Consider the following 14,760-nt stretch of genomic DNA (forward strand, 5'->3'; position numbering starts at 1 on the left):
GAATATTAGATTTCCACCCTTTATACATGAGAATAAATATAAGAAAAGTCATATGTAAAATAATTCCTTGGAATAAAAAGCACCTGGAAACAATTTTAAAAAACTTGAAACAAACATGGGATTAATTATTGTATTTCCCATGTCATATTCCCGAGAATATATTTTTTATCCATAAAACAAACACACCCTAAGAAAAATACTTAGACACGACCATAACACATGTACTTACACACAATCAATCACATTTTTTTATTAATTAAAAATTAAAAATAAAATTGTCTGTCTCCTCTTTTATCTCAACCACCCCATGATACCAATTAAAAACCAAATTAAAATTTAAATAAATTTATATTCTCTCTTTTTATTGGTTGTTCCTAAAAATATGGGTTTAGGTTGATATCCGTAAGTTTAGAGTTTAATTTTTGATAAAAATATTTAATTTAATTTTTGACTTCAAAAACTTTATTTTAATTGATCTTTAATGTTTTAATATATTTGTGTCCCCATATGGATGTTTACAAAGGTTTGAAATGAAAATTTTCTGACTTTTTAATTATATTTATAAAAATTGATATTTAATAAAAAATAATTAATATGTATGATGTGATAAATCCAATTTTTATAAAAATTTCTATTTATTTATTCTTTTTCTAAAACAATTAAAGAACGGTGGAAAAGATGTAACATGAGAACACAAATATATTTTTATAATACTACTACCATTCAAATATACTCTTTTTAGACTTTTAGTCCTATTATATAATACAATTATTTTTTAAAATAAGTAAAAATAAGTATTGATCACTTTTATAAATGAAAAAACAGCTGTAAAACTCAAGACTATTATTTCCAATATTTTTTTATTTAACTCAAAAACTCTTTATGTGAATAATTGAACCATTAAATATTAACAAAAGTATTTAAATAGATTTATCTTGTGTTTATATGAATTTTTTTAAAAAATAATTATTAATTTTCATATAAATATAATAGTATTTAAGAAATATTTTTATAATAGTTTTAAACAAGTAATTTTATGTCCATTATTATTTTATATTTATAAAACATCATTATTAAACATATCTAAATTATTATATGAACTTATAAATTATAAATTTAAGACTGTCTTATGAAAAAAAAAACAAAGCATTTTTATATAATAATTTAGTAAAAATGTAACATATTTACTAAAATAAAAAATATTTATATATTCTAATAAAAAATTATAATAGTATTTAAAAATTATTAATAGTATTTAATAACTTACTCCACATCTTAATCATTTATTCTTTTCAATCTAATGGTTAAAAATAATAAGTCATTAAATGTGGAAAGAGAAAACTATTCCCTATTATTTTTAACCATTAGATTGAAAAGAATTAATGATCAAGATGTGGAGTAAGTTATTATAACTTACTCTTGGAGTCAATATAACCCTCCTCATATATATATATATATATATATATATATATATATATATATATATATATATATATATATATATATATATATATATATATATATATATATATATATATATATATATATATATATTCAATGAATTTATAAAATAGATTTTATTTATAATAAGAAATAAAGGGTGCATTTATTAAGGCACATATTGACTATAAAACTATCACTCTGGTTTCTCATTTGAGCACTCAAAATTATCTAATCAGTCCTTGCTATCTAAATCAATTAAAATATGGGTGAGGGAAGAGGCAGTGCCAGTAGCACAAGTGTTGTTACAATGCTACTATTATGTATGTGTGTGTTTCATTCTAAGATGATTTATGCAGCAACATACAATGTTGGTGATGCGCAAGGTTGGTCCTTTGGTGTTCAAAACTGGCCTTCAGGAAAAAGTTTCAAGGCAGGCGACACACTTGGTAAGCATCCTTATTATTTCTTACTCTTGTATAACATTGAAATGTTATTATCTAAGACATTTTTTAATTTTAAATTGTTTTCTAAGTGCAGTATTCAAGTATGACCCTAGGGTACACAATGTGGTAAAAGTGAACCAAAATGGATACAACTCATGTGTGGCTAGTGGAGGATCACCACCTTATAAATCTGGGAATGATAGCATTACACTTGCTAAGGGAGCCAACTACTTTATATGTGGTGTTCCTGGTCACTGCGATCTTGGACAGAAAATTGCAGTCAATGCAAATTAAGCCTTTTACTAATGTATTGTATTCCTGAATAAAGTTGAGAAATTAATATTCTTAAAAATTATACCTCTTTGCATTGCAATATATAATGTGATGCTATCTTGATACCTATATTTTTGCTACTCTATTTTTCTTGAAACAATTGATTTGTCAAGCAATGTCCAAATGTTTGCCTTAATTTTAAATTTAATTCTAGACATGAACAAATAACTGTTTAAACTTGTAGTCTTAACAAATTAGAATTTAATATTGATATCTAATGCAGTGAGTTTTACGGATAAATACAAATTAATAATGTAATTCATAAAATTTATATGAATGACATCAATCTAAGGCAAAATCGTGTTTTCTTAATAGCAAAATGGATGTAGAGGAATATGCATCACTCTAAATAGATTATAAATGAAACAGTACAAGCAAACTGGGGGACATAAAGCCTAACCACTTAAAACAAAAAATAAACTATAAGAAATCTTAATTCACGGTCACACTCACGCATCACATACATAATCCAGCTAACCTACGCATGAGCACGAAACCAAATTTTAAAAAAGTGTAAGACATAAAATGACTAGTATCAAATTCAAATTTTGATAATGGCAAATAAACTTGTCTGCCGACATGATAATAGATTCCTTAACCATTAACTTATTGACAAATTGCAGCAAGAAATCGAGTTAGGCGTCCGAACAAATAACGAAAGACAGTGCAAATTGACGAACAGTTCATCAAGCATTGTAGCAATAGATTTAGACATGTCAAAGCCAGATCTCAATGGGTTTGAAACCAAACCAAAACAATAACCCAGATCAAACTCAGAACTATAATCTTTTTCCATGTGTGCCGAGAAACTATCTTCCGTGTTTGTTGAATAGCACACTAGTATAGAAATAACATTAGAATTATTGATATATTACTTATTTTATTAAAAAAGTATAAAATTTATATACAATGACAATTTTGTAATTAAAATGAAAATTCTTGTTTTAATGTTAACCATTAATACCCAATTTTTAGAAAACCTAATGTCTAATGTACGTTACTTTTCTTATAAATTAGCGGGATATCCGTGTCTTCGCACGGGTACCGGGGTCATACATATATTGGTTCCTAATATACAATAAAAATAAAATAATTTTTTTTAAAAGAGATAATAAATCAGTACCTATAATTCTCTCAATATATAAAAATATTTGAATCAATAATATATATATATATATATATATATATATATATTATATAAATATTATTTTTGTTTTGGAATTATTGTAAAAAATATTTAAACCAATAGTAAAGTTATTATATTCTTATTAAATATTTTTATCAGTAACTTTATGTTCCTATTATTCTTCAATATTTTGATCAGTAATTTTATGTTCCCGTTATTATTAAATATTTTGATTATTAACTTCATGTTCACTTTAATATTTAATATTTTGATCACTAACTTCATGTTCCCGTTAATATTCAATATTTTGATCAATAATTTAATATTTTCGTTAATATTTAATATTTTGATCAGTAATTTCATGTTTCCATTAATATTCAATATTTTGATTAGTAACTTCGTGTTCCTGTTAATATTCAATATTTTAATTAATAGCTTCATGTTCCTGTTAATATTCTATAATTTGAACAATAACTTCATATTCCCGTTAATATTCAATATTTTTATCAGTAACTTTATGTAAAACAATTGCATGGGTACCGCTGTATTACGCGCAATTTTTAAAAATATTGTATATTAAATTAAAACAATGTCAAAACAAAGCTATTAGTAACATAAATAATTAAAAAATAACACATTTTCCCATATTTGGATTCATACACTATTATAATATATTTACTTTTATTTTCTTTAACTGTAAAAAAATAAAATAACATGTGGGTTCACACGAATTCTAGTATGGTTACCCTTGCATTCAGACGGTGTTGATGTGTTACCCGTGCGTTGACACGGGTACTGGTGTGGCACGTACACTTTTGTTTTCAAAATGTAATAAAAATATAAATAAGAAAAGTATATGCCCGTGTGTTTGTACGGGTATTGGTGCGGTACTGGTTCGTTACCCATCAGTTCGCACGAATTTCTATATGAATACACGTGTGTTTTGTATGAGTACTGAAATGTTCATTATATTAATATTTGGGTTTAAGTTGATGTAATCGATTTAATTTATAAAGTAGTTATTATAAAATTCACGTAAATTAGTAAAATGAATATATATATATATATATATATATATATATATATATATATATATATATATATATATATATATATATATAATATTTTTGTTTTGATGATCATGAAATAATTATGAATTGTGTATATTAGCATATAATTATAATGTTATTTAACTCATATATTACTTATGTATGTTTGTCTAGTATTTTTTTACTTATAAATATTTGTCTCATAGATTTATGTATTACTAACATAAATAATTGTAAAAAATAACACATTTTTCCCATACTACATTTAAGTAAATAATTGTAAAAAATAACACATTTTCCCATACTACATTTAAGTAAATTTATTCTTAATGAAACTTTACTAAATAATTGAATTTTTCGTCAATTTTAGATTGATACCACTTATTACACAATATTTCTTCACCAATATGAAAAAGTATACAAAATTAAAAATTAATAATAAGCGTTATACAAAATTCAAATTTCAAAATAAGAAATCAAAAGTTGTAATCACATTAAATCAGAAATTAAAAGTTGCAATCAATCAATGATTCATAAAATAATTATGCTATTTAATTTTTTTATATGTACATGATTTATGTCTTTTCATTTTTAAACTCTTTATTTACCTAAAAAATTATACTGTTTTGTTTTGTTCGACCTTACAACAAATAAATATCAATAATATTTTATAAAACTAACTTTATATTTCATCTTGAATTGAATATCGGTTCATAATAAAGTCTTAAGTAATTAAGAAAAATCCCAACACACATCATTTAACACAAACAACTATTTCATATTAACTTCACATTGCTCATCATAAAGAGGTTTAAGTCATGATGAGGTTAATACATGCATCAATATTGGATCCTAAACTAAACATTCTTAAACACATAATGAAAGAAATTAGAAACCTAAGAGTAACTTCTTCTTCTTTTCGGAACCTTTTATTAGCAATAGACAAGCTTTGTCACACCAGATACTGGTGTATCATACACTTGAGATGATAAGAAGAAGAAATTCTCCATTTTTTCAGCTCGATCTATTCACCAAATTTCACTTAATGTTTCTCTTTATGAGTTGCTAAACCCTTTGCATTTCCTCCAAGAGGTCTTATTATTGTCATTTCCATCTAGGGTTTTTGTGTTGTCTTGGGTCATGAGCTTTTGGATATACATGAATTTTGACCCAACATAATCAACAAGTTCCCCTCTAATTCTTCCTTTTCGTACAAGTGCAAATCCAGGTACAATCATCTTGTGGGAAACAAAATGTCTTGTGGCAGGATAGCGCCACAGGTATTCAAGCGGCGGGGCCTTGCAATCGGCCTTTGCAACAGGGGGACAAAATAGACACTATAGTGGTTGTACTATGGTGCAGAATTTTGTCTTCTAGTGCCTGAATCATATCACTTTGTTATTGACTCAAATGTACCCCATCCTGTTAGCTGGTTCCACGTAAGCCATAAAACTGTGAATGTATAAGCTTTGTGAGTTCCATTCCATCCAACTCTCTACCTTCAATTGATGTTAAGATGTTGCTTCAGTACTATCATGTCAGATCTCATCATAAGTCATCTCTACACAAATAACAATTACATAAAATGTTATGCTCTTTATAATCTGGCTCAAAAACTTTAAAATGCACTAAATTAAATGAGTAGATCCCCGAATATAAAAAAGTAAGCTCTATAATTATCTTACACCATTAATTCACATCGCCGATTCTAAAATCGTACACCATTAATTAACATCCATTCAAATTATGAGACGAGAACAAGAATGATGCAAGAGAAATTACAATACATTGAAATTATGAATGTGTTTTGGAAGATATTATAATAATACGAAATTGGTTCATATTCTTAGAACTCAATTGGGTTAACTTAACGGTTCTTATTGAAGTGCAATGATGCTGGCATCATGAGAAATTATAAAACATTAAATAACTCACTAAAATTTAAAAGTCAAACCAATAAATAAGGCTGAAAATTCTTCTCAAATACTCCTATACATTGAAAACCGTTCCTTATAACAAATATCAGTAGTAGTAGTATTATTCAATGATCCTTTAGTTCTCCCTATATATAATTCTTTGCCTATACAAAGAAAAAACTATTCAATATTTTCGAATTCCTATATGGCTATATCCCAAATATTATTAATTATGATGATATGATAAAAACTATATTAATGTAGTATTTAATAATTATTATAAACAATTAGTTCAACTTTTTTATCAAAACTAGTAAAGGACCCGTGCGATCAATGAAATATTTTAATTTGCATTTATAAAAAATATAGGGCCAACATGAAAAAATGATACACCGCGTATGTATATAAATTTGATATTTTGGTGATTTATTATAATCAACTTGAAATGATGACAAAATAATGATTAAAAAGCGTTAGAGAAAAAGAAAACTTAATCGAAGTCACCACTTATTACATACTTCACTCTATCCTTTTTTACATGCTTAACGTAAAGCATCTCAGAATAAGAAAAATAATGAAAAAGCAAGACATCGCCAACACTTAAATTTCTTGAAGCTCCATACTCGTACCAACCCTTTCCAAAATACATCTCATTGTGTGGGTTTTTCCCCTTAAGAACTTGACAATCAAGAGGTTGCAAATCATCGAAGTCCATCAATGTTAAGTTTGAATGATCAGCACAGAATCCCTTTCTAACAATGTCAGTTGGAATATTCTACAACAATATATGTATTGTTAGTTTGGGTTACATAAAATATAGATATATAAAAAATTAAGAATAAAACACAAAAATTCTAAATGAAAAATCACCATGCAATTTTTTCCTTTTTTATAGCATTTTGTGATTTTTTTTTTCCAATGAAGTTCTACATTGTAACCTAAACGATTGGGATGAGGTCGCTTGCTTCTCCACCATCATTTTTTTTCCATAGGTGCTGGAAAATAAACGAAATATTGTTGATGAAATATATTGGAAAACAATTTGTAGTGTGTAACTTATAAAATTTGAAAAGTACAATTAAAATATATAAAAACTTTTGAAGATGAATGTTCATAAAAAGTATCTTGATGAAAAAAAAATCTCTCAAATCTTAGACCAAAGATGTAGAAATTGAAAAAAAAACTATTCTAACCTTTGAATATAAATGAAATGTATTGGGAATATTGTGAAAGTCTATACAGAATATATATATACACATAAGAGGGCAAAATTTGTATATGTAATTAATATTAATATTTAATAAGGTTGAATTGATAAAATATATTGATTGGTCCCAAAAAAGTGGATTCTAAAAAAAAGGCATCATATAAATAAAAAATATTGGAACTTTGTTTTCTAAAATGTGGGAAAAAGAGTAAAGAGGAAGCAATTAAAAAAATCAAAGAAAAACTGAAATTAAAAACACTGCATGGTATCGGTAAAGCAACAAAAGAAGTCTTATATGCATGTATGTTTGAAGTTAACAGATAAAGATAACTTAAATGCATTTTTTATGTTACACTAAAAAGCGTTGTTTCAAAATGGTGTAGTAATTGCTTTGGTTACACGGTGGATCATGGGTAACAGTTCTAAGTGATTGAGATAGGTACGTCTAGGGAAAATGAAGCGTGCAGAGTTGAGTCACAAAATATTTCAGACTGTTCACATTACACCATTGCTCTCGTTTTCCTTCCTCTCGTTAGAAAATCCTGACATCACTACTGGAGGACGCAAGAAATGGCGACAATGAGGGGTGGAAGAAAGCCAACGCATGGGTGGCTATCAGACGACGACGAAGAACTCATGAGGTTAGAAACATGATTTTCGATTTATTTTCATTGTGTTGGGTTTTTCTTGATGTACGATTTAGTTAGGTTTTAGGGTTTTTTGATTTCTGCTGCATGCTAAAATAGATTTGTGTAAGTTTTAGAAAATGATGTGAATGGAGTTTTTTACTATTTCGCAGAGCTTGTTTTGGGGATATTGTGAACCTTCCATTGCATGTTTATTTTCCTGTTAGTGTTACTCTCTCATTCATAAGAGTTTCATTTTCAGTCAAGAGTGTCATCTTATATATTGTTTAAAATTGTTAATCTTTCAATTTTTCGCTAATTTAAGTAACATTTGGGGTTATTAGTGTTTAGTTGGCATTCATAATGTCGTAACGGACTTACAACTCTTGTTTCAGTGAGGAGACAACAATGAATGAAATACAAAAACTCGTGGATGACGTTGCAGAGGGTTCTGTAAAAAAATCTTCTGCCAAGGCGGTTAAAAAAGGTAAAGCAATTTCGAAGAAATCTGTTACATTTGCAGAAACTTGCAAGAATACCCCTATAGTTGTTCCAAATTTCAACAACACTGCTGTTCCTATGAGGAATGTTAAGGTTGAAGAAGATGATGTCCCCCTTGTTTCTGGGAATGATAATGAACCAAGTAAAAAAACAATTAAGAAGTCCAAAACTGTTGTTGACAAAACAGTTGGGAAGAAAGCAACTGTCCTTGAGAAGAGAACAAATAGCAAGACTTTGGGCAGGACTGCCAACAAAAAAAACTGTTACAAATGGGAATGAGAAAAGACCAATGAAACTTGGGAAGAAGGGAAAAATCAATCAAATGTTAGGACAAGAATGTTTGGGGGAAAGCCAACATACTGCTGGGATATTTCTATAAAGAATTCAAAAGTGAAAAAGGATAATGTCCAGGTAAGCATACTCAAAATCTTCCTCATATTTTAATACTTTGCTGATCTCAAGTGTTTATTCAATGAATCTTTGTATTGTTGCAACATTTCCCAAAGGAGATATCAATAGACTGCTTGGCAAGTAATCAGAAGGAGGTAACTATTAAAGATTTTGACTTGTATCAAGAATTCAAGTGTATTGTGAAGACAGCAAACCGTAACGGGGTACCAAGCCCATCTGAGAAATACATGACTCAAGGATGGTACGCCTATGTGAAGGCCAAAGGGTTCAAGAAAGGTGACACACTGACATGTCCATTGCCGCGACATGGTGCTTTCATGTATGTTACAATGAAGAAGAAATGATGGTGCTTTGAAAAGTTGTGGAAGAAACTTTCTTTCTTTTTGTTGTTTAAGTAGTTTCAGTCACTAAACTATTTTAATGTTTTGTATATGGTTGTTACTCATATGACTTGTTTGAATCTTGTTGTTTGATGCCCTAATGGGTTGGATCTTTTTGTGCAATGTTGTATAACTCTAACAACAGTTTTTTGCTGGTATGGAAAATTTCTTTAAGTTATATTTTTTGGTCATCTTGATGTTCTACATAATTAATAATTGCTCCTTTACACTGGCCATCATTATTGGCTCATGTGTGTTAGAATAATTTATTTATATGCATGATAAGAGCTCCCTATTTATCATACTTCTAAATTTTATATGACATGGTTTAAGAAGTTTTTGTTCGATGATCCATTTACCATGTTAAAAACAAATTAGAGTTTATAAATAATACATAATATATAGTCAACTTGCATATATAGCAACTTCAATTTATGTAATAAAAAAAATTTTAACAATATTTTTATTAAATGTGCAAAGCGAAATAGAGGCCCATAAATATTTAAAGGCCTGATTTATATATATATGTAAAGAAATTTTGAAATAGTGAGCCAAAATAAATTTTGTCTAAATTGATATTTGTATATGTATATATGGCCAATATTTTGGACTCATTGTTGAGTTTTAATTGCTATATATGGCCTGTATATGACATCTATGGACTACTTTAATAATAGATAAAATTACTTTATGTAGTTAAGACTCATTTAGCAAATATTTTGGAAAATTGTACATATAAAATATGTAGGCCCATCACTGTTGTCCGACCCAGTTATAAAGAGTATTACTATCTATATATAGTAAGTATTGTCATAATGCATCAAAATATTGTCTTATCAAATTTAATTTTGAGATGGTGAAGTGGGGATTCCCCGTGTCCCTTCTCCATCAAACAAGTAAGTATTGTTTGCATGCATCTTATAATAGAAAAACTGGTTTCCCTTGATTTCTCATCTCTTTACTTAATAGCAGTGTTACTCTTTAAAATGAATGTTTCAGTGATCCTGAGAGAGACAGTCTTGAATGGGCACATAACATTAGAAAAGAGTTTGAGGAAGAGCAGGAAAAGACGTTTGAAACACTTATAAAAGATGGGTTTCTTACAGAGGTTGAATGCATGGCTGATCATACCGGGGAGGTAAAGTGGAGGTCTAATGTCACAGAAGCGAATATGCGCGGGAAAAATGCCCTGGTAAGTTCAAAAACCACTTATATCCACTGCTGTACTTAGAGCTATAGATCTTTGAGATTAATAAGTTGAAAGTTACAATGCAGAATATTCCAATGGAAATATCAAGGACATGTTTTCGTAAAGACCAAAATGCGATAAGGATGGTAGATCTGATTGACGGTAAGGGATATCACTGTCATATTCTTAGGGCTGGAAGGAATGAGTATGAAAAACATATTGGAGTTGGATGGTACGATTTTGCAAAATCAAATAACCTTCAAGTTGGAGATTTCATAGAATTCTCCATGATTCCATTTTCAGATCTAATGTTTGTGTATTTAGGGAAAAAAGTAGCTGATGAATATGTAAAGCTGTTAGTTGGAGCTTTAAATTTGTTGTTGATGTTATTTTGATTGTAAAATAGTTGGGTTCTGTAATGGATTTAAAGAATGTTTATCAACATCAATTTTTGCCTTGCCTATTTTTTAAGTGATGGTGTTATGTAATCATTGAGATTATGTCAGATAATATTCATAATCGGTTTTGAATCCATCTTTACAAATGAAATATGTTATCAGTATGCAAAGGTCATATCCAATCTTTAATTAATGACAGTTAATAAATTGTTTAAGTTGTAACCTGACTTTAGGCAACCCAGCACAAAATCTCTACCAATAACAACATTGCCATAGATAATGTTAAACATATAGACTACAAATTTTCAAACACTTCTTTGAAGACCACATTTGTTGTGGTTGTCAATGGATGTTTATCCTTGTCATGGATCAAGATTTTAAGGCCTTTTCTGCTCTTTACTCTTGAAACTGCAACATAAAACTGGCCATGGCTGAACACGCTCCTCAGCAAATATATGCCAACATGATCCAACGACTGACCTTGAGATTTATTAATAGTCATAGCATAACAGACCGTTATAGGAAACTGTCTTCGTGTCATCCTGAATGGCCATGGCGATTGCGTTGGAGTAATGTCCATTCGTGCAATATAAATGATACCGCCGATGTTCTTGCCTGAAATTATTTTGGCTTCAATAACATGATCAGCCAATCTTGTAACAATTAGACGTGTTCCATTGCATAAACCTTCTGCTTGATCAATATTCCTGAGCAGCATGATTGGAGTATTTACTTTCAATATGATCTTATGATTAGGAAGGCCTGACGTTCTCAGTTCATTCAAAAACTCAGGAGTTAAAACATCAAAAGATTCATTGCCATCACCATCATGCGTATCGAGTGAATCAGAGCTTAAGTATTCCTTTTCGTCCCCTGAAAAATGCAGTGACTTTATATTACGATTTGTTAAAATTGCAAATGAAAAACTCTTCAAATATATGTTCACACAAAATTTAATATTACCTGGGAGATTATCTAATACATAGTGATTTATTTCATCTACTGTCTCAATTGTTCCAGCCAATATTGCCCTTGACTGCAGAAAAGCTACATTATTGAAGTTAGCTTCAAAATTTGGATAAGTGTTTTCGAATATTGCTCGAAGGGGATCATCAAAATTTGATATCAAAAGATCTGCTGGAATATCAATATCAGCATAGCCATCGTTAGGTTCTGCTAGTTTTCCATCTCCAACTTTTAATATCCAATTTGAAAACTGTTCTAACTAGGAAGCTGACGTAGTCGCCCCAGATTGCTGAAGCCGCATGTTTTTTATAAGTTTCAAAACCTTAAAATGAACCCAAATGTATGATGAATTGATAGTTGCATGAATTATATCTGAACGACCGCCTCTTGGAATAACTGGTAGAATCTGTCTGAAATCGCCACCAAACACAATTACCTTATCACCAAATATTTCATCTGATGACCTGGATCCACCCATGATGTCTCTGAGGGTTTTATCCAAAGCTTCAAAACAAAATTTGTGACACATAGGAGCTTCATCCCAAATAATCAATTTTGATACTTTTAGCAAGTCCCCGCTGTCACTACCCTTGTTAATGTCGCATGTCGAAGATTCATGTGTGGGAATTGGAATCTTAAATTTAGAATGTGTCGTTCGACCACCAGGGAGCAACAGGGATGCAATACCTGAAGAGGAAACTGTCAAGCATATTTTTCTTCTTGATCTTATGTAAGAAGCTAATGTTCTCCACATGTATGTTTTGCCTGTACCGCCGTATCCATACAGAAAGAATACGCCTCCGTTCTGGGTATCAACAGCCGTCAAGATTTGTTTGAAAACATCTCTTTGTTCATCTGTAATTAAATGAACATATAATTTAGAAACATCATATTAGCAATATAAATTTGTAAGTAATTTGAACTTCTTCTGCCAATTTGATGTTATTATTATTTAGACCTGTGAGGTTATTGTACAGCGTATTAAACTCTTGAAGTTATTCAGCAAGATCGTAGTTTCGCTCTTCATATATGAAATTATTTCCAAGCTCCTCAATTATGTAACCCTGTGGTTTTGGCATTCCAGGGAAATCACTTAAACTCTTTCGACTTCGCCGAAGAAGTTTTTCAATTTCAACCAATGTTAAATTCAGAATTTCTTCATTTGTTAACCGCAGACCTGTTAATAAACAATATAAACAAATAGATGGTAAATATTGGAACATCATTTATAATAAAATATTTTTGATTATGATCAAATTGAAAATTTACCTCTGTTGTTTGCAATCCTTTGCTGAGAATAAAGTATTCCATCAGATAACAGATGTCGAGTTTTACTCCAGACATGCTTAGGCCTATTAATGCTACTTGACAATAACATGTGAATAAAAAGTAATCTCAAATAATGTCCAGAACCCCAATGAAATGCTTCTGTCATTGCAGATATGATTTCTCGATCATCACCAATAAATCCCATAGCAAAACATGCATCACGGAAAGTATCGTACTTAACATTGTTTACTGTCTTTATTTCATCATAGCTTTTCGGTCCTTTAACATGTGTTAGCATCATCATGAGATAGTACAATTCCCCGGTAGTTGGAGGAACCCAAATAGTCTACCAATTGTGTATCCCTTTTGTCTGGGTTTCCACTCTTTTTTTTTAACGTATACAAACTTCGAAACAAAATTGCTATACGTTAGTTGGCGCGCTTCGTCGTATTTCTTGTTGGCTTCAAACCAAGATGTAAACAATGACTTAGTAACGCTCGGTTTATCAAGGATTATGGTAATAGGGCTGACATCAGTATAGAAAACAGAATTTTGTCCCTCAGCATGAAAATGAAGTCTTTCTACAGCTGGTTTTCTTCCATGAATAGGAAAAGCATAAATTCTCCAAGCAGCTTCGCTTGGAGAAACGTACCTACAGTCAATATACTGCTTTATCTCATCGACAACGTCATGTTGCGAAACAGATCCATCTTCATTTATGACAATTGCAGCAGTTATTCTATCATAGCCTTTGTTGATGTATTTGAACAAATATTTGATGGATGTGCTTTGATTGCACCATTCCATGTTAATATGAGCTCTGTACTTCAACAATAACTTTGAATTGTAGGGAACAACAAATCTATTGTCAATCTCAATTCCATTCTTAGAAACTGTGTGTCCGTTGTCCCTTCGTCTATATACCGGATATCCATCTTGATCAACGATCGTATCACGTCTGAAGTCTTTAGGGAAGTATTTTGAACATTTTCCTTCCTTCATACACGTAGAATTACGAAAAGCATTTCCGCAGGGTCCGTGTATCATGTGAGATTTGACCAAGTTATATAACTCTTCGTCAGTGTCTTTGTTTGGTATTTCTGCTAATATGATACGATCAATGTCAGCAGGTGTTGGATACTTGCTCGACGGATGAAAGAAAATTAATATGTGAGCATGGGGCATGCCTCTTTTCTGGAACTCAATTGTGTACATATCTACAAATATAAAATTCAGATATGGTTTATAATATGACATTCAAAATGAATAAGGAAATTAAATTAATAAAAGTTAGAAATTACTTACACGCAAGAACCTTCCCCATGATACTCTTTTTGGTCAAATCGGACAATAACGCATCAAATTTCAATTTGAAGATTCTTGTAATGAGATCCGGACGATCGGACGCTTTCAAATTTGCAGAACTTAGTACACGTTGTATTTCGGGCTAATTTGGATTACATGTGAATGTAATAAACAAATCAGGAAATCCAACATAACTAC

The 14,760-nt window shown here is 29.9% G+C and overlaps 2 protein-coding genes across 2 annotated transcripts; one reads left to right on the plus strand and one right to left on the minus strand.

Moving 5' to 3' along the window:
• The first annotated feature begins 1,675 nt into the window (after positions 1-1,675).
• On the plus strand, positions 1,676-2,288 carry LOC131599331 (basic blue protein-like). Its single transcript, XM_058871733.1, has 2 exons — positions 1,676-1,889; positions 1,981-2,288. Exons 1-2 carry the CDS (start codon positions 1,706-1,708, stop codon positions 2,178-2,180), a joined length of 384 nt encoding a protein of 127 aa, XP_058727716.1. The 5' UTR covers positions 1,676-1,705; the 3' UTR covers positions 2,181-2,288.
• Positions 2,289-11,317: 9,029 nt separating this feature from the next.
• Positions 11,318-13,558, minus strand: LOC131597510 (uncharacterized). Its single transcript, XM_058870204.1, has 6 exons — positions 13,258-13,558; positions 13,052-13,165; positions 12,311-12,843; positions 11,986-12,058; positions 11,848-11,895; positions 11,318-11,784 (listed from the first exon to the last, which is right to left on the minus strand). The coding sequence occupies exons 1-6, from the start codon at positions 13,556-13,558 to the stop codon at positions 11,318-11,320; spliced, it is 1,536 nt and encodes a 511-aa protein (XP_058726187.1).
• Positions 13,559-14,760: the final 1,202 nt, after the last annotated feature.

The sequence above is a fragment of the Vicia villosa genome, linkage group LG4, assembly GCF_029867415.1.
Source record: "Vicia villosa cultivar HV-30 ecotype Madison, WI linkage group LG4, Vvil1.0, whole genome shotgun sequence".
Classification (NCBI taxonomy): Eukaryota; Viridiplantae; Streptophyta; class Magnoliopsida; order Fabales; family Fabaceae; genus Vicia; species Vicia villosa.